The sequence below is a fragment of the Ptychodera flava genome, chromosome 12, assembly GCF_041260155.1.
Source record: "Ptychodera flava strain L36383 chromosome 12, AS_Pfla_20210202, whole genome shotgun sequence".
NCBI lineage: Eukaryota > Metazoa > Hemichordata > Enteropneusta > Ptychoderidae > Ptychodera > Ptychodera flava.
In genome coordinates, this window is record NC_091939.1 from 26,348,373 (window position 1) to 26,375,418 (window position 27,046).

At 40.2% G+C, this 27,046-nt stretch overlaps 5 protein-coding genes, 2 non-coding genes and 1 pseudogene across 7 annotated transcripts; 5 read left to right on the forward strand and 3 right to left on the reverse strand.

Annotated features, from left to right (window-relative positions):
- Positions 1-471: 471 nt before the first annotated feature.
- On the reverse strand, positions 472-545 carry Trnan-guu (transfer RNA asparagine (anticodon GUU)). Its single transcript has one exon. It is a non-coding gene; the product is annotated as a tRNA-Asn (tRNA).
- Positions 546-1,345: 800 nt separating this feature from the next.
- Positions 1,346-1,419, reverse strand: Trnan-guu (transfer RNA asparagine (anticodon GUU)). Its single transcript has one exon. It is a non-coding gene; the product is annotated as a tRNA-Asn (tRNA).
- Positions 1,420-4,458: 3,039 nt separating this feature from the next.
- LOC139146125 (histone H4) lies at positions 4,459-4,902 on the forward strand. Its single transcript, XM_070717554.1, has one exon. It carries the CDS (start codon positions 4,462-4,464, stop codon positions 4,771-4,773), a length of 312 nt encoding a protein of 103 aa, XP_070573655.1. The 5' UTR covers positions 4,459-4,461; the 3' UTR covers positions 4,774-4,902.
- A 5,296-nt stretch (positions 4,903-10,198) lies between these two features.
- LOC139145524 (histone H4-like) lies at positions 10,199-12,219 on the forward strand. Its single transcript, XM_070716752.1, is given in 2 exon segments — positions 10,199-10,287; positions 10,289-12,219. Coding segments are annotated over 2 exon segments (312 nt in total). The 5' UTR covers positions 10,199-10,200; the 3' UTR covers positions 10,514-12,219.
- Positions 12,220-12,249: 30 nt separating this feature from the next.
- Positions 12,250-13,357, forward strand: LOC139145522 (histone H4). The gene has a single exon (XM_070716751.1). The coding sequence runs from the start codon at positions 12,277-12,279 to the stop codon at positions 12,586-12,588; it is 312 nt and encodes a 103-aa protein (XP_070572852.1). The 5' UTR covers positions 12,250-12,276; the 3' UTR covers positions 12,589-13,357.
- Positions 13,358-16,958: 3,601 nt separating this feature from the next.
- On the forward strand, positions 16,959-17,996 carry LOC139146126 (histone H4). The gene has a single exon (XM_070717555.1). The coding sequence runs from the start codon at positions 16,970-16,972 to the stop codon at positions 17,279-17,281; it is 312 nt and encodes a 103-aa protein (XP_070573656.1). The 5' UTR covers positions 16,959-16,969; the 3' UTR covers positions 17,282-17,996.
- A 2,643-nt stretch (positions 17,997-20,639) lies between these two features.
- On the forward strand, positions 20,640-21,429 carry LOC139146128 (histone H4). The gene has a single exon (XM_070717556.1). The coding sequence runs from the start codon at positions 20,674-20,676 to the stop codon at positions 20,983-20,985; it is 312 nt and encodes a 103-aa protein (XP_070573657.1). The 5' UTR covers positions 20,640-20,673; the 3' UTR covers positions 20,986-21,429.
- A 2,932-nt stretch (positions 21,430-24,361) lies between these two features.
- On the reverse strand, positions 24,362-25,930 carry LOC139146129 (histone H2B, gonadal-like; annotated as a pseudogene).
- Between the last annotated feature and the right edge of the window lie 1,116 nt (positions 25,931-27,046).

Sequence of the window (27,046 nt, forward strand, 5' to 3'; positions counted from 1 at the left end):
AACTATATAACAATACACCATGAGCATGTGGTGTGTTATAAAACACCTATAGCCTGGTCTTTATTCGGGCTGTAGCACTCGTCTATTACCCCTCGTGGCCGTGTGTTACCAGAAACACATCGCTATACCCCTCGGCCTACGGCCTCGGGGAATAGCGATGTTTTTCTGGTAACACACGGCCCCTCGGGGTAATAGACGGGCGCTATAGCCCTCATGACCAGGCAATAGGTGTTTACTATGTTCAAAGCACAACGCGTGGCAATTTGGCCGCTTTACATACTGCTTGTCAACATTGGGATACAAAAGAGAAAAGACTTGCTTTTACTTAATAGAACGATACTGAGATATTTCGCTCAAAAATTTGAAAATTCACGATTCAAATATGATTCACCTTAGTGCTACATGTGTGTAGTCTGCATGCACCGTACACCTCATCATGATCTTTCGGTTTTCGTCAAAAATATTATACAACGTCCCTGGGTGGGCTCGAACCACCAACCTTTCGGTTAACAGCCGAACGCGCTAACCGATTGCGCCACAGAGACTGTATGGGGCAACGCGAGGTCACGCGAGGTCATAATTATCAAGCCGAACTAGCGCGTATTTTTCAGCCATATGGCAGGTCAAATATGTCTTTGTAGCTATTCGTGGCAATAAACTAAACCATAAACTGTCGTATTAAAACTAATTCATACATTCCACTCAGTAATACCACAACACTGTTATTAATATTCCGCATTAAAGATAATGTTGCTTTTCAGTCTAATCTTCTGTCGTCCAAGGGTACACAGTTTAAACCTGCGTGCAGAGTATTAATAAATGTTTTGGTATAACATGAATGGGCAGACGGTAGACTGACTTGCCGTGCCGGTGTTTTTCGAGTGAACTTCTTCTCTCGCAAAATTGGCTATATTAATGTGGACAATAATTGTGAAAAGGGGACGATAATTTTGCTACATTCTATACATGTACGGCCTGTGTGTTAAAATCGTGAGAATATTACGATAGCAGTTTGAGTTGTGTAACAGGTGCCGTTTGCTCGAGCTCCGAACCGTGGCCACGCGCCCATGTATAGTATACATGCTCACAAAAGTTGTGAGCACCAAATGTCGTATTAACGATAGGTGAAAGCTGTCGTCGCCAAATGATATTGACCGAAGCGACAGAGATTGCGATTTTGATTCATGATATACCAAAACATGCAGGTGTAAACTGTGTGCCCTTGGACGACAGAAGGTTAAAGATTTTTGAAAATGCTGAAATCGAGGAAATGAATGATGACGTTGACGACATATATTCTAGGATCTCCGTCACATCGTCATGACATTTATTAAAAAATACATGGCGTCCCTGGGTGGGCTCGAACCACCAACCTTTCGGTTAACAGCCGAACGCGCTAACCGATTGCGCCACAGAGACATCCGTTGTGCCTGCAATATGAAAAAATAGTATTATGTTAAGGGAAACGCGTACGTTCTTGAATCCCTGGTGTACTAAGCGATATTGCTGTGTTCATACTGCTATATTAAATCCAATTTTCATACTATTATAGTAAAGGGTCATGTGGCTCGTCCAAATTCCCATGATTTAATCCGAGGCAAAAATATAAGTCACGCTATTTCTACAGTAGTTTTTATCCAAGTAATACAAAAACAATCTAGCGACCTTTGTATCGAGGATTATATGCCCAACGTAATAAAGACAAGCGGTATATTAAATCCGAAACACTCATATCGATGGTTTTCAAACACAGACCGTAACTGCCAAAGTCAAAATTTTCAGCGCGAAGACAATCAAAATATGAATTACTTACATCAGATTTAGCAACTCTACGCCCGGCAGGCAAAAATTATATCACTTTTTTACACTCCTTTATGCTTCCACCTGTGTTGAGTGATAAATGACTAATCGAACATGTTTTCCCGACAGAGCATGTTTCGAAATCAAATCCCCCTCGCAAAAAAAACCAATACATTGATAAAAACTTGTGAATAAAAATTCCAGACCGGGTATTGCGAGAATTCTTTAGAAGCTATATCTTGGAACCTGTACCGCAAGTTTAAAATCCGGACGATAAGGACAGGGAGGAAAGGTCGATATCACACCCTGTGACGTCATGAATTTCAACACATTGGGGTTCAGTGCTGCATTGACGAACGGGAATGCGCTTGAAATCAGCGTGTGAGTGATCATGAGAAACAACAAGCATTGCGAGATACATACACGAGATGTCGTCGAAATATCACATGCGATACAGTTATCTGTTAAACACCTTATATGCAGACTCCAGTTCAGTCACGAGTAGTTCTATTTTGCCCACTTGTGATAACAGCTGGGTATATGGTTAAGGTCAGGAAAGCATTTATAGCGTGCCCATGAAATGTATTCTTCCCGTCATGGTGGAGACACCGTGTTCTCGTGAATTAACGCTGGTTTGAGTCTCTGTCCTTCCACACTGTGTCTGAGTCAAGGACCTACTTCTTGTACCTCCATGGTTTGAGTACAGCATTACTATACCCCTTGCTATCTCTGTATAACATTTCAAAGAAAACAGTCCATATTTGTGAATTACCCTCCTTAATCCCCTATATTTATTTGTTCTAGCGATCATCAGTAAAGTATGAGCACGAGTTATTGTCATGGGGATAACCCCCCCCCCTCCCCCGCGTTCGTGATCGGTAGAAAAAATTAATGAAGGGGATTAGGGAGATTAGGGAGGGTAATTAATAGATATGGACTATTTTCTTTGAAATACCAATACAGAGAAAGTGAGCGGAAAGTACACGCGACTCAGGTAAGGCTTGTATAATTAAAAAAAATGACATTTATTGATTATAACTCCGGACGAATATTGCTTGCAATACCCTGATCTCATACGTTCCTTGAAGTACAATCATGTCTTGTCACGTCTAGTAATGTTTCTATCATTTTTCGAGTTGCTATGAAGCCATCTTCTGATAACCCCAAAAACTTGCACACATTTGTGCGATTTGGTGGGAAAGATATCACACAGCGTACATTTACGTCATGGGTAATCCATCGAAATTGGAGCCAATATTCACTTTTTACGTTCCTGTGTCTTTATTTCAATGACAGCGTAATGCCAGGCACACCTCCAGCACTAAAACCCATTAGATAAACACGAGAACGCTTCATGCGAAGCTACACAATAGAAGACATCAAATGGTCCACGTGCTGTGTGGGCAATCTTTCTGCAGACTCTTCAATATTATATCAAATAAATAATAATTCCATTTCAACACAGCATGGATCTGAAACAAGTCTCGTGAGATGCCCCATACGGATATGTGACATCTATTGTGTCTTTTCAAATGTCGGTGAAAATCAAAGACTTTTAACGTATTCTTTATTGCGTCGGTACAGATGCAATGTGATTAAAATCAGATGTAGAGTACGGCGACGTCTATACTTACGCGGTATTCTCTTACCGCGTAAGTATAGACGTCGTCCTACTCTACATCTGATTTTAATGAGATTAGTATAGATCTAGACTTAGCCACGATTCTGCATTGAAAGGAGATCTCTCTCCTTGGGACATAAAATCACTTACTGCTCACTCAAGGCTCAGCCATGGAAGAACTAGTTTCAGTTATATATATATATATATATATATATATATATATATATATATATATATATATATATATATATATATATATATATATATATACAGACAGACAGACAGACACACACACACGCACGCACGCGCGCACGTGCGCTCACATACGCACGCACGCACACACATACATACATACATAATACATACATACATACATACATACATACATACATACATACATACATACATACATACATACATACATACATACATACATACATACATACATACATACATACATACATACATACATACATACATACATACATACATACATACATACATACATAATTGTGTTAATTCTTCCTTAAAAATTGGCAAATATGAAAACAATTAAGTTGAAACATGGAGCTAAAAAGGGAACTCCATGGTTGAAACCTTTCTGAGTGCATAATTCAGAAGTTTTTGATATATTTGGAGAATAAAGACAAGGTATGTATTGTTGTATATGCATCGCAAGACATTGAACAAACCATGCACTAGAGCTACATTTTCCCCGAAACCGTGTTGCGAACATGGAAATAGTTTTGACACGACAGAAAAAAATTGCATTGTTTACGGAAAAGTCATAAGCAAGTATAATACCCCTCACAGCTTGCAAGTCCCTACTTCAAGTTCACACTCATGATCCGAGACACGTGTTAATGATATGCATTAATTGGCCAATTAGACAACATTTCTTTATGTCTTCAAAGGCGAGAACATGGCAGAATACTAACACTAGGTTGTGTACATCGTTCTCTATCGCGTTCACGAATGATCTTTATAAAGGTGTAGAATATGCAACAAGGCACATCATTTTTCAACTGGCAATAGCGAATATGTCTGGTCGTGGCAAAGGAGGCAAAGGTCTGGGAAAAGGAGGCGCCAAGCGTCATCGTAAGGTACTTCGAGACAACATCCAGGGTATCACCAAACCAGCTATCCGTCGCCTGGCCCGTCGTGGTGGTGTCAAGCGTATCTCTGGTCTCATCTACGAAGAAACCCGTGGTGTCTTGAAGGTGTTCTTGGAGAACGTCATCCGTGATGCCGTCACCTACACCGAGCACGCCAAGAGAAAGACCGTCACCGCCATGGATGTGGTCTACGCTCTGAAACGCCAGGGCCGTACTTTGTACGGTTTTGGCGGTTAGATCACCAATTACAAAACCCATACCAAACGGCCCTTTTCAGGGCCACCACATTTTCCAAAAAGAGAGCTACCGTATTTATATTACTCTATTTGTCAGATTCATTACCTTTCGATAAGCATACTTACAATCATTGTCTAACCCTTTCGCCACGACAAAATATATCGAAAATGACCATTGGAATGAATAAAAATTACACCGATTTGTACGTACAGAAATCCAGAAGAGAATAGAATCCGGTTCGATAAAGTGAAAGAGCATCCCTTTGGAATTTCACCAAACAGTTTCGATACAGCACTGCTTCTTTCTGAAATCAACCTTCATGTAACTATCATTCTTGCCACAGACAAATAGAAAGAATGTCTTTCTATTTGTCTCTGTTCTAGCTGACCTGGAACCATCGTATATTATCATGCCAAAAATTACCATATACGCAAATCGCCACTTCTTCGTCTTTACGTAGCCATTCCGGGCACATGGCGAGCTTCGAACCTCATACATTAGAATATCTCTAACGAATTAAATGACATAAACACAGTGTAAGTCCATTAGAAGATCCTTTATTTTTTAAACATCAATTTATTTCCTCCGTCTCGATTGAAATGACTGATGCAACATGCCTCACACGGTCAGAGAGGCAGTGATTGTCATAAGTTCTCTCCTGCGTCGGTATCCAGAGTTGCATCAATTCACGATTCTGCATAAACAAGTGATATCTCCTCTCCACTCCCAGTAACTCACAAACTATTTGCTGAGAGATACACAGGAGGATTCATGGCCAGGCAGTATAATAATTGCTGATCAGTGCAATGGACGGGCTGTTGCTTTCATTGAATCTCACTATTTAATCCCTTGATATCGTTAACAGCCGAGCATTTCTTGTTTGAAACGAATGTGCTCAATTACATCTTCATTCATGTTCAGGGATTTTGCTTGAAAATTTCTGGAAATTTGCATCTTTATTCTGTTGCATGTGTAAAGAACGGGACCTTTGCTTTGTTATCAACCCATGCTTTGGGTTTTAAGGATGAAAAATCGATCTATGTTTAGGGAATTTTCTTGGTGAAAAGTCACCCATTCGGGGGCATATGCCAGTACACTTTTACTATGGGATTGACCCCCTGGGGGCTTGGCTGCTGCATTGTCTGCTACTGTTCGATAAAACCTCATTGGCTCTGGAAGTGCCGTCCATCAATTTCTGGATGCTCTCTTTTGGCCACATGGCAAGCAAAACCGCTACTTCCTCTTCGTACCAATTATCAACACGTCCGGCTGCGCAGGTCACGCCTGTCATGGTTAAACCATGGAGCTAGTAAACTATTTAAACTCAACTACAACTGAACAAAAGCCACAGGTTACCTCGAAAATATTCCCGAAAGTCGTCGAATGGAGGGGTTTTTCGACGTTTGTAATTTTCGATGCGTTCACATGCACTGCGAACGCGGAGTCCGGTCCTAACTCAGGTCAATCCCTCGACTACGTCCTAAATTAACGCCGACCCAGGGGTGTTTGGAACTGTTTTCACGTAGTCGGGGCGATGCTTGGTCAGCGAAAAGTTTTCAGTGAGAACCTGCTTGCTTTGGCGCTCAAGGCAATTACACGCATGAGAAAATAGCGTAAGATTGTCACAGGACAAATACATGATGCATGCAGTGAGGAGAACAACTTCAACAAGAAATCGTTAGAAAATCAGTTCTATAAGAGGAAGACACGTTGGGTTGCTAGTATAAATCTCTATTGGCAGTATCATACTCCAACGTATTATGATAAACAATAGCAACAAGAAATCTGTGCTGAGACCGATACATCTCTTCCACGCATCACCCCTGGGGACGGACATGTGAATTGCCCCAACGTCCAGACCTCAAACCTCGACTGCATTGGTTGCTTCTACCTCTATGCTGCAATATATGTGGCATATATATCCGTAACAAGAGGAAATTTGCGTTACTGTGGATTACTGTATGAGAGTGAGAGTACCATTGAACACCGTCTGAACACGAACGTTTGACATTTACTTTGATAACTGTCATTTCGCGAGAACAGTCTTCAATAAATCTGATGTTGGGTATTTAAGGGACATTAGCTGTAACTTTTGACTAATTTTTCACTACTCTGTTTCAATGTATTAACTACAGAATTTTACTATAATCCGATCATAATGACCAGTGCCCGGTGTCCTGCTTGCCAACACAGCCTGTATATGTTAAATGACCATTGTTATTGTTGATAAATGTATTCTAGTCCGGACCTGAATACACAATTTAAACGATAACAATGCAGATTATGATCATATAAGGTATATTTATGAGCCAAATATTGGGAATTTCTCCATGATTCAGGGACCTGCAGATGATACACAAAACAAACAAAGTCTAAAAATTGACTAAAGTTACAGCTAATGGATCTTTAATGTATGAGATTCCCATTAGATGAATTGAAACTCATGAGATAAAAGCAGCACTATTTCTACACCCTGACCAAGGGAGACATATTTTCCAAGCAGTCACCCGCACTTAATGAATCTGACATTTCGTTGAAAGGAAACGATTACAGTATCGCTTTTATTGCTTTGGATATTTTAAGCTGCATGTTATGATTCCTCACGACCAACGCGTTTTAACAGAAGCCAACAAATGATAAATTAAACATTTGGGACAGTAAATCGATTATTGAGTGACATTTATTGGCGATCAAATATGGCCCTACACTAGTATTTACGCATGCCAACTAATACACGTGACTTGTTAACAATAGTTCTCTTTTAGAGGATGTGACGGCCCTGAAAAGAACCAAAATGAATATATAAAACACGGAAGTACACGTAAATGTTATTTATAGAAAACAAATAGATGTTCAAGTTCAATAATGTTAAAAAGGGTCGCTTTGGCACATTATTCGATCCCAACCGAAAGTTACGACGAATCTTCTGTTCGGACAGATTATGTATCACTTTTTGATGTTTCTATCACTACTTGTATTGGTATGAAGCCATCTTCTAATGTCCCACTAAAATGCAACATATCCGAGCGTTTTAGTGCGAAAGATCTCACACATTCTATATTTAAACCAGGAACATTGTATTTAAAATTGGTGTTAGAAGTTTTTTTTGCACATTTATTTTTCTTTATACTATTCAATAGCTACGCCATTCCAGACGCACGTCTAGTTTGCAAACTCATTTGCACTGAGAACGCGACACGCAAAGAAGGCATTTATAGAGTCCAGTAGCTATACCCATTCACGGGACAATATCCCTTGGAGAAGAAGGCCTATTTAGGATCCATGCCTGTGAAACATTGAGTAAATTTTCTAAGAGCTGGGATCTGAAATGATAGTGTTGTCACATGCCCTATATAGGCAAGCGATAAGTTCATCACAACATATATAGACCCTGTCTTTTCTAGGGTCTACGACTATACTTTTCCACGTACCGTCACCATGAAGTGGCCGTGACCCTCCCTTCTTATAAAATGTCAGGAAAAAGACTTCTCATTGTATCCTTTATTGCCTTGGTATCCGGCGTAGTATGTTCTGTTTAGAAAAGGGAGATATCTTCTCTCTTCGGGCCATTCAGTCACTCATCCTTTTATCATGAGATACACTGATGTATTCTATCCTAATGTAATCTAGCCGTGAGGTTTATAGGTATTCAATAAATTTATTCCGGTTGTACAATTCGTTCATCAGTTCCAACCACGCCTTTACTTTTTCATTCATTGAATCAAGCTAGTAGCCCAAAGATTAATTATGACATAACAGTCAATCATTGAGAGTTTTGTACCTATTTACACATGCTCGAAAGGTTCCGACAAAGAAAATGGGTCATCTCTCAAGCGCGCAAATCTGCACCATGCCTTTTGTGTACGTCAACGGCCAGACACCGCCTTCCTGTTGCAATGACAGTCCAAACGATTACACGAATACAATGTGCATTTCTTCACCTGAACATTTCTACTCTACTATTTCTACCACGGTCCGTGTTTCTACCAAGGTTTGCATAACAGGCCGCAAGCATGTTCCTCAATTTCCGTGTATTCGTCAATGGCTGCATGTCACCTCTATGCGTCGAGGACAAATGGAAAAAAGAAACGAATGTATGGTAAAGAACAGTCACGTCGACAGCTCCGATAGATGTGCTACGAGAACGTGCGATAACTATATCACTTTTCAATTTCCCACTTTGATTCCAATTTTGTCTTCTGAGGGCGCCCTTTCTTTACCACAAGAAATTTGGACAGACTTTCGACTCAATACTCAAAAGTTGTCCTCCAGACCTAAATCCTCGGCCACGGAGGTCGTCTCTCAACCCATGATGCAAAGACAATGTACAATTCACATTTACAACAAGGAAAACTACAAAGTTGATGTTGACGCCGATTTTAGAAATCGTGTGTATTATGGTGCGAGTTGAGTTTCGGTGAAAATGTTAAAAGATAATTCACAAAGCCGAAAGAAATATGTAAACGCATTTCAACTTATGTCATGGAAAATTCCATTTCATGGGAATAGTATGTAATAAATCGCAATTTGGAAAATAATGAGATTCCTATTGTAGATGCATCGAAAGTTCAGGCTAGATTAGAGAAATACACGACATTCTCTCTTAAACACATCTGACAGAGTAATCTTTTCATTCCACTCAAAAGTTTGCATTATGATGTATGGTTTAGAATTATTGTGTAGCTAGCTGAGTTATTCCATGCAGGGTACTTGCTGTTCCCTGTTATTTTTAAGTAAGGCAACCTGTTTCACCTCCATGGTAAGACCGTGTTGTAAACGAGGATATAGCTGTGCCACGATAGAAAAGATCAGAAAATTCTATCGTGTGCTAAGAGTCATGGGCAAGTGTAATAGCTCTTCGAAAAAAATCGGTTTTGTAGAGGGACCGTGGTTGGAACGAGGCGCATAGCTTTGCTGATATCGATGAAAATGAAGGATTACGTCAAAAACTTAAATAAATAAAATTAACATAGAAGTGGACATATATGGAGAGGAAGTAAAGAGGTGAAAGCGCAGGCAGCAAAGAAAATAAAGGGACCGTGATAATACGTAATGCAGCATCGTATGATATTAAACAGACCACGCATTGTAGCTAACATATATTCCTCATAAACACGAGCGTGTTGTGAACACAGAAATACTTGTAGCAGGATACAAAATACGGGATCATGAGCGTAAACCTTATTCACAAGTGTAATGCTCTTCGTCTATAGCTCTCCAGTGGTCTGCTTTACACCAAGGATTGAAGAAATGTGTTAATTATATGCATTAATTGACCAATTAGACAACAGTTGTGTCTTTTGCGCGAGAAAGGTAACTATTCTAATTATTATGCAAACTATCTGCAGCGTTCTCTATCGAGTTCGCAAATGATTTATATTAAGGTGCTCATAAAGTCGAAGTGCCATCTTCACGTCAACTGCAAACATGTCTGGTCGTGGCAAAGGAGGCAAAGGTCTGGGAAAAGGAGGCGCCAAGCGTCATCGTAAGGTACTGCGAGACAACATCCAGGGATATCACCAAACCAGCTATTCGCCGTCTGGCCCGTCGTGGTGGTGTCAAACGTATTTCTGGTCTCATATACGAAGAAACCCGTGGTGTCTTGAAGGTGTTCTTGGAGAACGTCATCCGTGATGCCGTCACCTACACCGAGCACGCCAAGAGAAAGACCGTCACCGCCATGGATGTGGTCTACGCTCTGAAACGCCAGGGCCGTACTCTGTACGGCTTTGGCGGTTAGATCACCAATTACAAAACCAATACCAAAAGGCCCTTTTCAGGGCCACCACATTTTCCAAAAAGAGAGCTACCGTATTTATATTACTCTATACCTGATGGTTTCTTTCACTTTCCATAAGTATTCTTACAAACACTATTTGACCTTTTTGCAACAAACAATATCTCGAAAAATATCTCGAAAACGATGAAATACACAAATCAATACGATCCAATTACAATCCAACTTCCTTTTTGAAATTTTCGATCTTCATGCAAATGTTTTCGATGTAACTTGTCACTTTAGTCGCTCGGTGTGGCGCAAATGATGTTCACAATCTGCATTTGTGTAAGGAACCGGTTATTCAAAATTGTCGTGATAATTCTTTTTAACTAGTCTTATTTTAAAAACAGCGCTTTTCCAGGAACATGGATTGCTCCAAACTATTATGAAAGCAACATGTTTATGCCACGTTCTACGTCAATTTAGAAGACTCATGATGGTAAATGTCGATTTAATTGTTTTCAGTTTGGCCGACAATGACAATATCGTGACATGTCTAAAATGGTCAGAGGCAGCTGTGTAATTGTATTCTTTACTCAGTCGGCATCTGAAGTAGCATCAATGCACGATTCCAGATAGACAAACATCTCTTTCGGTCTGTTCAGTAACTCACTCGCTATTTTATTTGGAAATACACTGATGTATCCGTTGCCGGGCCGTGAAACCTATAGTTTTCAACATACTAACCTTTTTAGGGTCTACGAATAAAGTTACTTCGGTATAACAAATGCTGATCAGTTATTTCGACGGGTTGCTGCTTTCATTGTATCTCACTATTGATATAATATTGATAATATTGATATAAGCCAAGCATTTCTGAATTGAAACATATGTTCCCATCATCTTATTGGCGCTACGTGACAATGCCGAAGGACTAACCAACGAACCAGTTTCTATTTGTGAAAACAATAGATCACTTCTAGTGCTCGTAAATTGGATCTTTATTCAAGGAACTCCTTCATGTACGGTAATTTTGGTTCACTATTTCGGAACAATTCTGGTTTGTTTTTTTTAAGTCCCTTGTAATCGTCAACAGCCAGACGTCGCTTCTCTGCGGTATTGACAGCCACAAGGACGTGTTGAAACGATTGGTATCTATGAACACATCGATAATCCTGATTGGTGTCTTGGGTGATGCGTAACAATAACACGAGTTTTCGTTTTCCTAACTTTCATTCCAACTTTGTCTACTTAGGTGCCTTTGCTCTGTAACCTGAAACCTGAAAATGAAGGATTACGTCAAAAACTTAAATAAATAAAATTAACATAGAAGTGGACATATATGGAGAGGAAGTAAAGAGGTGAAAGCGCAGGCAGCAAAGAAAATAAAGGGACCGTGATAATACGTAATGCAGCATCGTATGATATTAAACAGACCACGCATTGTAGCTAACATATATTCCTCATAAACACGAGCGTGTTGTGAACACAGAAATACTTGTAGCAGGATACAAAATACGGGATCATGAGCGTAAACCTTATTCACAAGTGTAATGCTCTTCGTCTATAGCTCTCCAGTGGTCTGCTTTACACCAAGGATTGAAGAAATGTGTTAATTATATGCATTAATTGACCAATTAGACAACAGTTGTGTCTTTTGCGCGAGAAAGGTAACTATTCTAATTATTATGCAAACTATCTGCAGCGTTCTCTATCGAGTTCGCAAATGATTTATATTAAGGTGCTCATAAAGTCGAAGTGCCATCTTCACGTCAACTGCAAACATGTCTGGTCGTGGCAAAGGAGGCAAAGGTCTGGGAAAAGGAGGCGCCAAGCGTCATCGTAAGGTACTGCGAGACAACATCCAGGGTATCACCAAACCAGCTATTCGCCGTCTGGCCCGTCGTGGTGGTGTCAAACGTATTTCTGGTCTCATATACGAAGAAACCCGTGGTGTCTTGAAGGTGTTCTTGGAGAACGTCATCCGTGATGCCGTCACCTACACCGAGCACGCCAAGAGAAAGACCGTCACCGCCATGGATGTGGTCTACGCTCTGAAACGCCAGGGCCGTACTCTGTACGGCTTTGGCGGTTAGATCACCAATTACAAAACCAATACCAAAAGGCCCTTTTCAGGGCCACCACATTTTCCAAAAAGAGAGCTACCGTATTTATATTACTCTATACCTGATGGTTTCTTTCACTTTCCATAAGTATTCTTACAAACACTATTTGACCTTTTTGCAACAAACAATATCTCGAAAAATATCTCGAAAACGATGAAATACACAAATCAATACGATCCAATTACAATCCAACTTCCTTTTTGAAATTTTCGATCTTCATGCAAATGTTTTCGATGTAACTTGTCACTTTAGTCGCTCGGTGTGGCGCAAATGATGTTCACAATCTGCATTTGTGTAAGGAACCGGTTATTCAAAATTGTCGTGATAATTCTTTTTAACTAGTCTTATTTTAAAAACAGCGCTTTTCCAGGAACATGGATTGCTCCAAACTAGTATGAAAGCAACATGTTTATGCCACGTTCTACGTCAATTTAGAAGACTCATGATGGTAAATGTCGATTTAATTGTTTTCAGTTTTGGCCGACAATGACAATATCGTGACATGTCTAAAATGGTCAGAGGCAGCTGTGTAATTGTATTCTTTACTCAGTCGGCATCTGAAGTAGCATCAATGCACGATTCCAGATAGACAAACATCTCTTTTCGGTCTGTTCAGTAACTCACTCGCTATTTTATTTGGAAATACACTGATGTATCCGTTGCCGGGCCGTGAAACCTATAGTTTTCAACATACTAACCTTTTTAGGGTCTACGAATAAAGTTACTTCGGTATAACAAATGCTGATCAGTTATTTCGACGGGTTGCTGCTTTCATTGTATCTCACTATTGATATAATATTGATAATATTGATATAAGCCAAGCATTTCTGAATTGAAACATATGTTCCCATCATCTTATTGGCGCTACGTGACAATGCCGAAGGACTAACCAACGAACCAGTTTCTATTTGTGAAAACAATAGATCACTTCTAGTGCTCGTAAATTGGATCTTTATTCAAGGAACTCCTTCATGTACGGTAATTTTGGTTCACTATTTCGGAACAATTCTGGTTTGTTTTTTTTAAGTCCCTTGTAATCGTCAACAGCCAGACGTCGCTTCTCTGCGGTATTGACAGCCACAAGGACGTGTTGAAACGATTGGTATCTATGAACACATCGATAATCCTGATTGGTGTCTTGGGTGATGCGTAACAATAACACGAGTTTTCGTTTTCCTAACTTTCATTCCAACTTTGTCTACTTAGGTGCCTTTGCTCTGTAACCTGAAACCATAGGGGATAGCCTATGTGTCCGTCCCCAGGGGTGGGTAAGTGTTTTGTTGTATTGCTAATAAAGGTTTATTCTACCAAACTTTGGTGTTTTTGTCTTGCAATACCTTGCTGGTGCGCTCGGTATTGCGCTCGTTGTTGACTTTGTCAAAGTTAATCCGGTGATAATCTGGTGACAGCGTCCACAGATTAGTAATTTACCCTTGCTAACTTTGGCAAATTAGGCACTCAAACTCATCAGATCATAGACTAAATTACCACCTTGCTTGCTTTGGCGAATTAGGTAATCAAACTGGTCAGATAATAGATGCAGCGTGCTAATAAAACGTTTGCGCAAGATTGTCAAGGGCAGTGCAAGACCAAAACACCAAAGTTTGGTAGAATAAACCTTTATTAGCAATACAACAAAACACCTACCCATCCCTGGGGACGGACATATAGGCTATCCCCTATGCTGAAACTTAAACATACTCATAGGCACTACAACGCACTGGGTGTACGTTCTGAGCAAAGGAAGTCCTTGCCTAACACCCTTACGGACATGACTGTTTTCCCGTCGGCTGAATTTTGAAAAGCCGATAAAAGTAGACTGAGTAGCGTTAGGGGTACACGCCACCTTTAACTTTTACTTGCCTGTTATGTGGACACAGGGGTGGTACTCAATGCAAGGCAGTGACATAAGCTAACTTCAAGACCCAAAGAGTGATTTTACGTTTTGTGCCATAGACACTTTAAACATACTCTTAAGCTTGAGTAGTCCCCAAGACCTCAAACGCCGACCACATTGATCGCTTCTACTCTATGCTCTAATATATGCGGCATATATATCCGTAACGAGGAAAACTAAAAGTTGACGGTGCCGTGTATTTGAGATCTCATGTGTATGTATGAGCATGAAAGTACTATTGAACACGTTACAACGCTTTGAAGGAAATAAACTCTAACTTTTTCTGAACATGCACTTTGACATTTACTTTGATGACTCATTTCGCGAGAACAGTCTGCAATAAATCTAATGTTGGGTATTAATGGATGAGATTCCCGGTAGATGAATTGAAACTCTATTGAGATAAAGCATTATAAACTATTTCTATACACTGTCTGAGGGAGAAATATTTTCCAATCTAGCATTTCTTGAAAGGAAATGATAACAGTATCTCTTTCCTTGCTTTGGATATCCTAATACATATTATAATCCCTCACGAGCAGCAAGTTTTAACAGGAGGCAGGAAATGATAAATTAAAAATTTTGGACAGTACGTCAATTATTGAGTGAAAATACGTTAAATATGGCCCTACTCTATTTTCGCATGCCAACTAATACACGTGACCTGTTAACGAAAGTTCTCCTCATGGTGATGTGGTGGCCCTGAAAAGAAGCAAAAAATGAATATACAATATACGGAAGTATTAATGTTATCTAGAAAATTGATACACGTCCGAGTTTAATAATGTTAAAGAAGGTTGCTTTTGCACATTGCTCGATCCTCACTGAAAGTTTCGCCGAAGTTTCTTTTTGGACATCGTATAAATCACTGTAACGTCTCTATCAATAGCTGTACTTGTATGAAGCCAACTTCTGAAGTCCCGCCAAAATTATTCGAACGTTTTGGCGCAAAAGACCTTACACATTCCACATTTTCGTCCCGAAAAAATTATTCAAAATTGGCGTTAAAAGTCTTTTTTTCATATTTTTTCTTTATGCTTATCAATGACAACACCATTCCAGAAGCACGTCTAACTTGCAAACTCTTTTGAACTAAGAACGACCCATGCAAAGTTAGACAAGAGAAGGCATTATATACAGTTCAGTAGCTCTATGCCTATTCATAAGAAGATAATATATATTCCATCAGGAAAATATACCTTCCAGAAAACGTTTTCTGAAGAATCTATTTAAGATCCATACCTTTGAAATATTGAGTAAATTTTCTAAAAGCTTCAATGTGAAATGATAGTGTTGTCACACGCTTCATATCGGCAAGCGATAAGTTATAACATTGACCCCGTCTTTTCTTGGGTCTATGATTGTACTTTTCTTTCTTATCAAATGTCATCGTTTTCTTTAATGCGTCAGTATCCGTCATAGTTACAATAAAGGAGAGATATAACTCTTCGGGCCATTCAGCTACCCACTCATCCTTTTATCCGGATACACACTGAGCATTCTATCCTGATGTAGCCTAGCCGTGATGCCCACAGGTATTCAATAAACTTGTTCCTGTTTAATAATTTATTCATCAGTTCTAACGATGGTCTTTTCATTCATTGAATCTAACTAGTGTCCCAATGATTTAACTATGACATAACAGTCAATCATTTAGAGTTTGAAACCTACATATGCACACAGTGTTCGCAAGGTTCCTACAAAGAAGGACTTGACTTGTTTCCGGCAGAATGTGGAAATAGGTTTCTCATTAGGTAGTATACGCCTCGAAAGTGAAAGACTTACACTTTTGCTCAAACTTTCCGTATGGAATATTTCAAATAAAGAATAAACATCGGGGGTCAACACGCAAATTTTGATATCAGAGACATAAATAACAAAAGATTTATCGATATTTAAAATTCAAATTGGCGGCGCCATATCCTTGTGTTTACTTTATGAAGAAAAATAAAATTTTCGAATTTGGTAAAACTGAGCCGGTGAAATTTTTTCTTACAACAAGAGCTCTAAAATGAATCCCCACAATACGAGTGGTAGTATATCAGAAAAGAATTTTGAAAGTTTTAGAGTCAGAATGTCTGTCCCCGAGGCGCGTTGTACTATAAATAAGACCTTGTTGTGAACATAGAAATACTTGTGGCACGATACAAAAGATGAGATCATGAGCGTAAACATCATTGACAAGTGTAATTCCCCTCGTCATCGTCTACTTCATACCATGGATGTAATTTTTTACATCCATGTTCATACCAAGGATTGACGACATGTGTTAATTATATGCATTAATTGACCAATAAGACAACAGCAGTGTCTTTTATGTCTTAATAGGAGAGAAAAGGCAACTATACTAATTGTTATGAAAATCTATCTGCACCGTTCTCTATCGAGTTCGCAAATGATTTATATTAAGTTGCTCATAAAGTACTAGCGCCATCTTCACGTTCAACTGCAATCATGTCTGGTCGTGGCAAAGGAGGCAAAGGTCTGGGAAAAGGAGGCGCTAAGCGTCATCGTAAGGTACTACGCGACAACATCCAGGGTATCACCAAACCAGCTATCCGTCGTCTGGCCCGTCGTGGTGGTGTCAAGCGTATCTCTGGTCTCATCTACGAAGAAACCCGTGGTGTCTTGAAGGTGTTCTTGGAGAACGTCATCCGTGATGCCGTCACCTACACCGAGCACGCCAAGAGAAAGACCGTCACCGCCATGGATGTGGTCTACGCTCTGAAACGCCAGGGCCGTACTCTGTACGGTTTTGGCGGTTAGATCACCGATTACAAAACCCATACCAAACGGCCCTTTTCAGGGCCACCACATTTTCCAAAAAGAGAACTACCGTATTCATGTCATTCCATTCATAATTTTCTGTGAGCATATTCTTACAATCATTGTCAAACCCTTTCCAACGAACAATATCTCACAAATGACCATTGAAATGAATAAAATTACATCATTTTCAGGGTACAGATGAGAAATGACATTCCAGTTCCATAAAGTGAAAGAAAACCCCTTCGGAATTTCACCAAATGTTTCTGTTCGAAATCAAACTTTGTGTGTCTATTATCTCTTTAGTTGACATGTAGTCACCTTACGATATGAGTCATTGCCAATTTTTTTACAAAACAGAGCTATTCCGGGCACAAGACGAGCTTCATACCTCAGTAGAAAGACATTTAGAATACTTCATTTGACATAGAACAATAAAAAACACCATGATTTAGTCCACGTTCTATGTTCATGTAGAATAAGCACGGTTCAATGGGGCATATCCATTTATTTTCCTCATTTTAGATCGAAAATGACAGTGATGTCACATGCCCAAAACGTTCAGAGAAGCAGTGATTGTCATTGTATTCTGTACTGAGTCTGTATCCGGGGAAACATCAATGCACGATTCCGGAATATCTCTATTCGGCACGTATTCAGTAACCCACCAACTATTTTACTGATAGATACACTAATGTATTCGTGGCCAGGGCGCTAAGCCTTTAGTATTCAATAAACTTATTCCAGTATGACAATTGCTGGTCAGTGCTATTTGCGCGTTGCTGCTTTCATCGAATGTGTGTGTCTAAATAACAGCCTAGCATTTCTGGTTTGAAACGAAGTGACGCATCATCTTGATGGCGCTTTGTAGCGACGCCGAAGGACTAACCAACAAGCTAGTTTTCGGCAGTGACGAGATTAAATCACGGTCCCTCTGATAGAGGGACCGTGATGAAATCAAATCTCGTATCTGCAAATTGGATCTTTATGCAAGAAAGTTATCTTGGTTCACTATTTTTAACAGTCTGGGTACTTTTCAAAAGTCCCTTGCAATCGTCAACAGCCGGGCATCGCTTCTCTGCGGCATCGACAGCCACAAGGACAGAGTGATGATGATCTGTAAATGAAAACTGAAGCACAACGATAGTCCAGATTTATGCGTTGGGCAATGCGCGACATCAAAAGTCTTCGTTTTGTTGTTTTTCATTTCAACTTGGTATTGTTAGATGCCTTTGAATTATGACCTGAAACTTAAACAGACTCTTATGCTAAAGTGTCCTCCAGACCTCAGACCCCGACCACATTGGTCGCTTCTATCTCTATGCTCTGACATATGCAGCATATAAATCCGTAACAAGGATCTCATATGTATGTATGAGAATGAGAGTACCACTTAGCACATTTCAACCCTCTGAAGGAAATAAACTCGAATTTTTTCTGATCTGCACACGCACTTTGACATTTACTTTGATGACTCATTTCGCGAGAACAGTCTGCAATAAATCTGATGTTAGGTATTGATGTATGAGACTCCCAGTAGATGATTTGAAATTCTATTGAAATACATGCAGTATAACATTATTTCTATACGCTGTCTGAGGGAGAAATATTTTCCAAGCGTTCATCCGTACTTAACGAATCTGGTATTTCGGTGAGAGGAAATGATAGCAGTATCGCTGTCATTGCTTTGATCCCACTCTACTGTTTTCGTGTGATAACTAATACATATGACTTGTTATTGATAGTTCTCTTTTAGAGGATGTGACTGCCCGGAAAAGAATAAAAACGACAGCCTAAACGATGACAAGAATACATTGTACATTTGTCCACCTGAAAATTTCTACTCAAAAGTTTGCATAACAGTCCCCAAGCATCTCCGTCAAAACCTCTGTATTCGTCAACGGCTGCACGTCGCCTCCATGCGGCGAGGACAAACGGAAAGAAGAAACGAAAGCACGAGAGCTCCGATAAGTATGTTTCGGGAATGTTCGAAGACTCTATCAATTTCCTCAGTTGAATCCAATTTCGTCTCTTGAGGGCGCCCTTTCTAAACAACAAGAAAAATGGACTGACAAGCGACGCTATACCCACGCGTGGCTATACCCTAAACACAGTCCCTCTATCCACCGACCGGTGGATGGAGGGACTGTGACCCTAAAGTTGTCCATCAGACCTAAATCCCCGGCCATGGAGGTCGCCTCTCTAGCCCAGGCTAAGACAATGTACCATTCATATTCACAACAAGGAAAAAGACAAAGTGATTTTGTCGCTGATTTGAGGAATCATGTGTATGAGGGTGCGAGTTGAGTTTCGGTGAAAATGATAAAACATAATGAACAAAGCAAGACGAAATAAACGCATTTCGACTTGTGTCATTAAAACTTCCATTTCACCACGGTCCCTCCAAAAATTTTGTGAGGGACCGTGATTTCACGGGAATAGTATGTTACAACTCGCAATTTGGAAAATAGTGAGATTCCTATCGTAGATGCATCGAAAGTTCAGATTTGTGTAGCCTAATACAAGATACATCCGACAGGGTAATCTTTTCTATACATTCATTCTACTCAAAAAGTTTGCATAAATGATGTATGCATGGTTTAGCTCTAGAATAATCGTATAGCAAGCGGAGTTATATCTGGTAGGGTATACTAACTGTTCCCTGTTATTTAAAGTAAGACAATCTTTTTCACCTCTAAGTAAGATCGTGTTGTGAAGATGGAAAACTTTTCGCACGATAGAAAAGATCGGAAGATTGTATCGTGTTCCTAAAATCATGGGCAAGTCTTATATCCTTCGACTTATTCGGTTTGATCAAGACGTAAGAATTTGCTCGTAAATTAAGAAGTAAATTAAGAAGTTCGTCTAAACTTTAAAATATATATAAGTAATACAGAAATAGACATATGGTGGATAAGAGGTGCACGTGGAGGCAGCAAAGAAAAAAATTGTTATTTGCAAATAACATGTGTATTGCTCATAGACCCTCGAAAAAAAAAAACGTTTTTCTCGAGGGTCTATGGTATTGCTGCATCGAATGACATTTAACACCCAACGCATTGTAGTTACCTAAAGGTACCTTTTAAATAAGACCGCGTTGGAAATATGGAAATGACTGTGGCACGTTAGAAAAGATTATCATGAGCGTAAACCTCATTGACAAGTGTAAACTCGTCCATAGCTTTCTAGTCATCTGCTTTACACTCAGGATTGAAGAAATGTGTTAATTAGATGCATTAATTGACCAATGAGACAACAGTAGTGTCTTTTATGTCTTCATACGCGAGAAAGGTATTACTAATTGTTATGTAAATCTATCTGCAGCGTTCTCTATCGAGTTCGCAAATGATTTATATTAATCATGATTGCCATCTTTCCGTTCAACTGCAAGCATGTCTGGTCGTGGCAAAGGAGGCAAAGGTCTGGGAAAAGGAGGCGCCAAGCGTCATCGTAAGGTACTACGAGATAACATCCAGGGTATCACCAAACCAGCTATCCGTCGTCTGGCCCGTCGTGGTGGTGTCAAGCGTATCTCTGGTCTCATCTACGAAGAAACCCGTGGTGTCTTGAAGGTGTTCTTGGAGAACGTCATCCGTGATGCCGTCACCTACACCGAGCACGCCAAGAGAAAGACCGTCACCGCCATGGATGTGGTCTACGCTCTGAAACGCCAGGGCCGTACTCTGTACGGTTTTGGCGGTTAGATCACCAATTACAAAACCCATACCAAACGGCCCTTTTCAGGGCCACCACATTTTCCAAAAAGAGAACTACCGTGTTCATATTATGTTATTTATGTTGGTCTCATTCATCCTGCAATTTGCTTTATTGTTGTCAATTTTTTAACTATTTCGCAAGCAACGAACAATGTCTCGATAAGAATATTTACACGTCGAGGATAAAAGTACAGGTAAGTGGAAGTAGAAAGATCTAAATAAATACAGACTATTCAGTTCAATAAAGTGAAAAAAGTATCATTTGCTCTGTCCCTTTCAAAAACGCTTCGATGTAGCACTACTTCTGCTTGAACAGCTAGGAAACAAACCTTATGTTACTATCATTTCTCATGATGGAATGAAGACAAATTCTGATGCCCCGCATAAACATCACCATATCCACGCGTATTGGTTACGAATCGTCTAGCACATTCTGCATTTGTATCAGGAACGAATCGCTCGAACAACAAATTCTTCTGACACATGTCGTCTAGCCTTATTGCTACGTCCGTTTGTTTTTCAGTATGTCGATATATATTGCTACACAAGACGATTTTACTCGACGACAGAGTGGGAAGGCATACATAAAATTTCGAAATTACCGCAATATTTGGTTCCAAAAGCTAATTATCACTAGTGATGCTAGTAGCACAATCACTCTTGAAGCTCTTGTGAAAAATCAGACATCGATACATATTCTCCGTTGGGTGTGTGCAAGATTGTCTTCCTAGTTTTTCTTGTTACCCCCAATTTATAAATCGTCATCATCATCGACTTTCCGCAACGATTTTTGCTTATTATGTCAAGAGTCGCAAACTTGTCCCTTCAGGAAACAATACTCTGATACCAGTATCCTAAAGGAAGTGTTGTGTGCTGTGTAGTTAACGATCGTTCATGTTTGTCACTGAACGAAAAATTATGATTGAGCGTGCGTCTTCAAAAAGTGATCACAGACTTTTACACTCGAGCACATTGTATCGAAACACCCACCTACACCAACAATGTATCGGCCGTACGTGGACAGAAACTATACGTGTGTTTAGGTCTGACTTGTCTTCAAACACCATCCCGGAGGAACGGTGGTTCAAACTAACAAACAAAAACGGCAGCGTCATGGCTACGTAACTGTCCCAAAACGAGAGCAAGCATACTCAAAATTAATAATCTGTCAACTCGATTTGTTAGACAGCGGTCGTTTGTATCGTGGTTTACAATTTCTCGTCATTGCACTGTCTCCCTTGACCGATAAAATTAGTTTACCCACAGTCCCTCTATCCACCGGTCTGGAAACGCCTATTGTAAAAGGTGTCAATCACCTAGACCGCACAGCCGAACCGCAATACGAGGGCCAGTCACGTGATAATGCGTAGCTTGGGTTTGTCCTGCATGCCACAGTCCCCGATTGTGTGTACGCTTTTCTCGAATTTTCGCTGTTTTTAAGTGTTCTCTGCGTCTATCTACGACACGAAGACAGAAATTATCATATCCTGAAACCGGTGTGTGTTTTTCGTGATCCTTATATCATCGTAAATGATTATAGTGTGCGATAATTTCTGGGGTTGACCGCTGCGAGTGTGTTGACGTACGTAGGACTGTGGTAGCACAAGCAACGGCTGGAATAGAGGATAGAGGGACTGTGGTTTACCGTTAGTCTTTCGTGTGGTAAGAAATATAATGCTACGGACATGTATTGACTCATGGATGTAAAAAATAGACATCCATAATTGACTCACGGTTTTGTGGAGGGACCGTGATTGACTAGACAAAGTGATACGTTTACTCCGCAAGTGTTTGTGGATCTACGGACGTTCCCTCCACAAGTGTAGGGACCGTGATCTACACAACTCACGTAACTCCTAATGGTGTAACAGGCGCCAGGGTGCCCTGTTTCCGTCGGTCCATGGTCGGTCGTAGGCGAAATGTTTGAAATCATCTATTTATTCTATATAACGAAATAAATGCTTTTTTGCTACCTTACCACAGAACACTTCTGAATCAGTAGATATTCATACGGCCATTGAGCTCAGAATTTTGTCGAAAATAGTCCGCTGTTCAAACGTGTATGGTATTTTTCGAAGCTCCTCTTCACGCTGCTGACCTTTTCCTTGCAAATTACGTATTCAATCCCCCCTCCACACACCATAGGGGAAAGAAATCAGTCCCCTGGGGTGGTACTGTGGTACTCGCAGAGCCAGAACAGTCGCTTTCAGAATTGTTCGAGTTTCGTGTCAGAATCGATTTATTTCAGTTTTTTGCCAACTGCTACTTTTTATCTTACTATTAGGAAATGTTTTTAGATACCAGATATTGTCTGATGTTATATTTAGTTTAGCCTAACGATGGGTTCTAACATGGCACAACACAAAGTAATAGCCCTGCACTATAAACTGCTGCTCTGAGGTCGGATACCGTGTTCATGGGCTGTCCGTTTTTAGCTCCATGCCGTGTTCAAGGTAGACTTTGCAGTACGGAACGTAAAAGCTAGCGTACGCAACACGGCGTCTGAATAAAATTCGCCTTTGTCGGTATATACACGGTCCCTCCACAAAGAGGAGGAGGGACCGTGGTATATACGACCATGCTACCTTCATGGTACGACATTGTAAATTCATTGTCACGTGTCTCTCTCCGGACAGGAAGCTGAAAACGCGGTGACGATTGCGCAACCAAAAGACAGGAAAACACAATGTCATCGGACTTGGCATGCAGAATAACATATCTTTTACAAAGTACATACGCAGCCAGCCGTTTCTTCGCTTGATAATCAGATTTAAACTGGTACACTACAGTGCACAGTTAATACGCTAATTTTTATTTCCCAAGAAGATTATCCCCAGATTTAGCCATAGGGGAAAGAAATCAGTCCCCTGGGGTGGGGAAGGAGTTTTTTGTGCAACGGTTTACCTTATTTTATTTTATTAATTTTGACTGTGATATTTCAAATAAAGTTCAAGTCCAAACCGTCTGACTGCTTTCTTTATTACTACAAGTAATTTTTGTTGTGGTATTTCAAATACAGATTTCGACTCCACACCGTCTGACTGCTTTATATATTACCGACAAGTCCTTATCTCCTCTCCAACTTGTGTATACGCCACTGTAATTGCTCCGAAAACCTTGCAAACTTGCTAATCCGCTGTCGGTATCAGCGGATTAAGTGATTGAGTCAACACCACAGCCGTCCCACACGCATTAAAATAAGGATACGTATGGGACGGCTGTGGTGTTGACTTAATAAGCTAATCCGCTGATACGCTCAGTCATTAACAAGTGGGCAATGTTTGCGCAGCAATTAGAGTGGTATGTGCACTGGTTGAAGAGGAGATAAGGAAGTGGAAACACAGTCAGACAGTTTGTAGTTGAAAGCTTTATTTGAAATATCACAGTCAAAATTAATAAAATCAAATATTAAAGGTAAACCGTTGCACAAAGCAAACTTCCTCCCCGCCCAAGGGGACTTTCATCTACCCCCTGTGATTTAGCTCGAAATGACAGTTGTGTAAAGCCTAACGCTAACGCCGGGAACTGGCCGTTTCAGTGTTCATTTTCTTCCAATTCACACGTCATGTATCATTTCATTCATACCACAAATTCAGACAATTGTGTAAAAAGTCCTGTACTTCATTATGGGCTGGGAATTTCCACCGAAAATATGAGCGAACCGGAATTTTAGCCGACTTTGTGCGACTTCAAGGGTCGCATACACATTTCTGCCATTCACTCCGTTCCGTTTTTGGCAATGTATCGCAACTTCTGGAGAGTGTAACTTGGCGCCACGTTGATTAGCCTTATCTTTGCACAGATTGTAGTTAGTGACTGTTTCTACAAAAGTTTGTCTCAGAATTTTGATAATGTTCCAAAAAAACAAAAGATATCGTGAGAAACGTGGACAAAAGCCGTTAATTTATTCAGAATCCACCACTTCTCACTTTCAAGGCCAATTGTGCAAAAACAAAGCGGAGTGTCAAAAATCCAAGACAGCGTTTTTTACACACCTTACCGTGCTATCGATTGCAGTAAACGGCTCACCAATGGCCATCATCCTCTCGTACTTGCACTTTTTTAAGTGAAAAATCTCAAAAAACACATTTTTGAGCAATTAAAACAAATACATACAAAAAGGTTTTGAAATATTATCACAATTTTTGTAATCTTCAATTGTCGAGCTACCAAAACGTATACTACATGTCGGGTTAAAGATTAATGTTAATGGTGAGAAATATAACAATTTCTGAAGAACCCATTCCGCTGTAGTTTCTACTGTCAAATTGAACAAAAATGAGTATGGCCAAAAGCTAGACTTATGGCAGTTTGGGTCCCTATTGGGGCATGGTTATAGTGTGACCTTGCTTGGGGTGATAAGTGTGTATTTCTTTGCATTGCAGTTGTTTAATACGGTAGTTCTCTTCTTGGAGAATGTGGTGGCCCTGAGAAGGGCCGTTTGGTATGTGTATGCTAGGCATACAATTTACTTGGAGCTTGTGTATTTGGTGACGGCTTTGGTGCCCTCACTGACGGCGTGCTTGGCAAGCTCACCGGGCAGCAAGAGACGAACAGCCGTCTGGATCTCTCTGCTGGTGATGGTGGAACGCTTGTTGTAGTTGGCCAATCGAGACGCTTCAGCAGCGATACGCTCGAAGATATCGTTGACAAAGCTGTTCATGATTGACATGGCTTTGGAGGAGACGCCAGTATCGGGGTGGACTTGTTTCAACACTTTGTAGATGTAGATACCATAGCTTTCCTTCCTTCGTCTCTTTCTCTTCTAATCTCCAGTACGTGCAGCTTTGCTGGCACCGGCCTTCTTGGCAGCTTTACCACTCGTCTTTGCAGGCATGATGGTGTTATTAATAGTCTACAGCAGAAGGGATAATGACACTCACACAGAAATGAGCCTGATTTATATGCAAACAAATGCAAATGAAGGATCATCGTTTTTTGGCGGGAAACGACACGGCCGGTCAAGAAAGCAACTCCTGAAAAAGACTTGAATGTCGACGTTTTGAATGTTGTCCTCACGCAATAATTGGATGGTATATTGCCAAACGTCTAGGCCGTACTCTTGCCCTAGAAGACCAAAGTAAAATCGAAATAGTTCGTGTATGCGTAGCATACGTATACCATACGTCCCTTTTCAGGACCGACACATCCTAAATAAAGAGAACTACTGTTGCCAACGCAGATGCATTTGTTTGTATACAAAAATACATGTAGTATATAGAGATTTCATACTTGTCGTAGACAGTCTATGTTTACGTCCATGCTTTTATGAACACTATCATAATACCGAAAAGGGCCACTTTTCATAGTTTCTTTATCAGACACGGTCGAAAAATAAGTATCTTGATTTTCACCAGCATTCTCTTACATTATATTTGTAGCAGACTCATCTCGTCAAATGAAAGTTATAAAGACTAAAGTCAAAATTTGCGATCGGAAAAAGTTATTAAATGATTTATTTTAAATTGATTACAAAAGTAGTAAATATCAATGTCAATACAGTCGTCCTTTACGCCATGCGGCCTCTCGTATTAACGTTAACCACTGTCACAGTGCCACTATAAAAGGCAACATTTTGTAACGATTTCCCTGAAATTATACCGTCAATAATGCCTTTCTATGCAATCTGTAAATAACGTCAAACCTCAAAAACAAAAATGTCACTTTTACAGCATTCACACTGTCAATACCGTCTTTTGATGTCAATTTCATTGAACCGGGAATACGCATCGTGTCTGTCTGTGTGCGTGTGTGTGTGCACAGGGGGTAGATGAAAGTCCCCTTGGGCGGGGAGGAAGTTTGCTTTGTGCAACGGTTTACCTTTAATATTTGATTTTATTAATTTTGACTGTGATATTTCAATAAAGCTTTCAACTACAAACTGTCTGACTGTGTTTCCACTTCCTTATCTCCTCTTCAACCAGTGCACATACCACTCTAATTGCTGCGCAAACATTGCCCACTTGTTAATGACTGAGCGTATCAGCGGATTAGCTTATTAAGTCAACACCACAGCCGTCCCATACGTATCCTTATTTTAATGCGTGTG

Bases quoted from the DNA above. Each gene is read 5' to 3' on its own strand.
- LOC139146125 (XM_070717554.1), top strand. From the start codon at position 4,462: ATGTCTGGTCGTGGCAAAGGAGGCAAAGGTCTGGGAAAAGGAGGCGCC.
- LOC139145522 (XM_070716751.1), top strand. From the start codon at position 12,277: ATGTCTGGTCGTGGCAAAGGAGGCAAAGGTCTGGGAAAAGGAGGCGCC.
- LOC139146126 (XM_070717555.1), top strand. From the start codon at position 16,970: ATGTCTGGTCGTGGCAAAGGAGGCAAAGGTCTGGGAAAAGGAGGCGCT.
- LOC139146128 (XM_070717556.1), top strand. From the start codon at position 20,674: ATGTCTGGTCGTGGCAAAGGAGGCAAAGGTCTGGGAAAAGGAGGCGCC.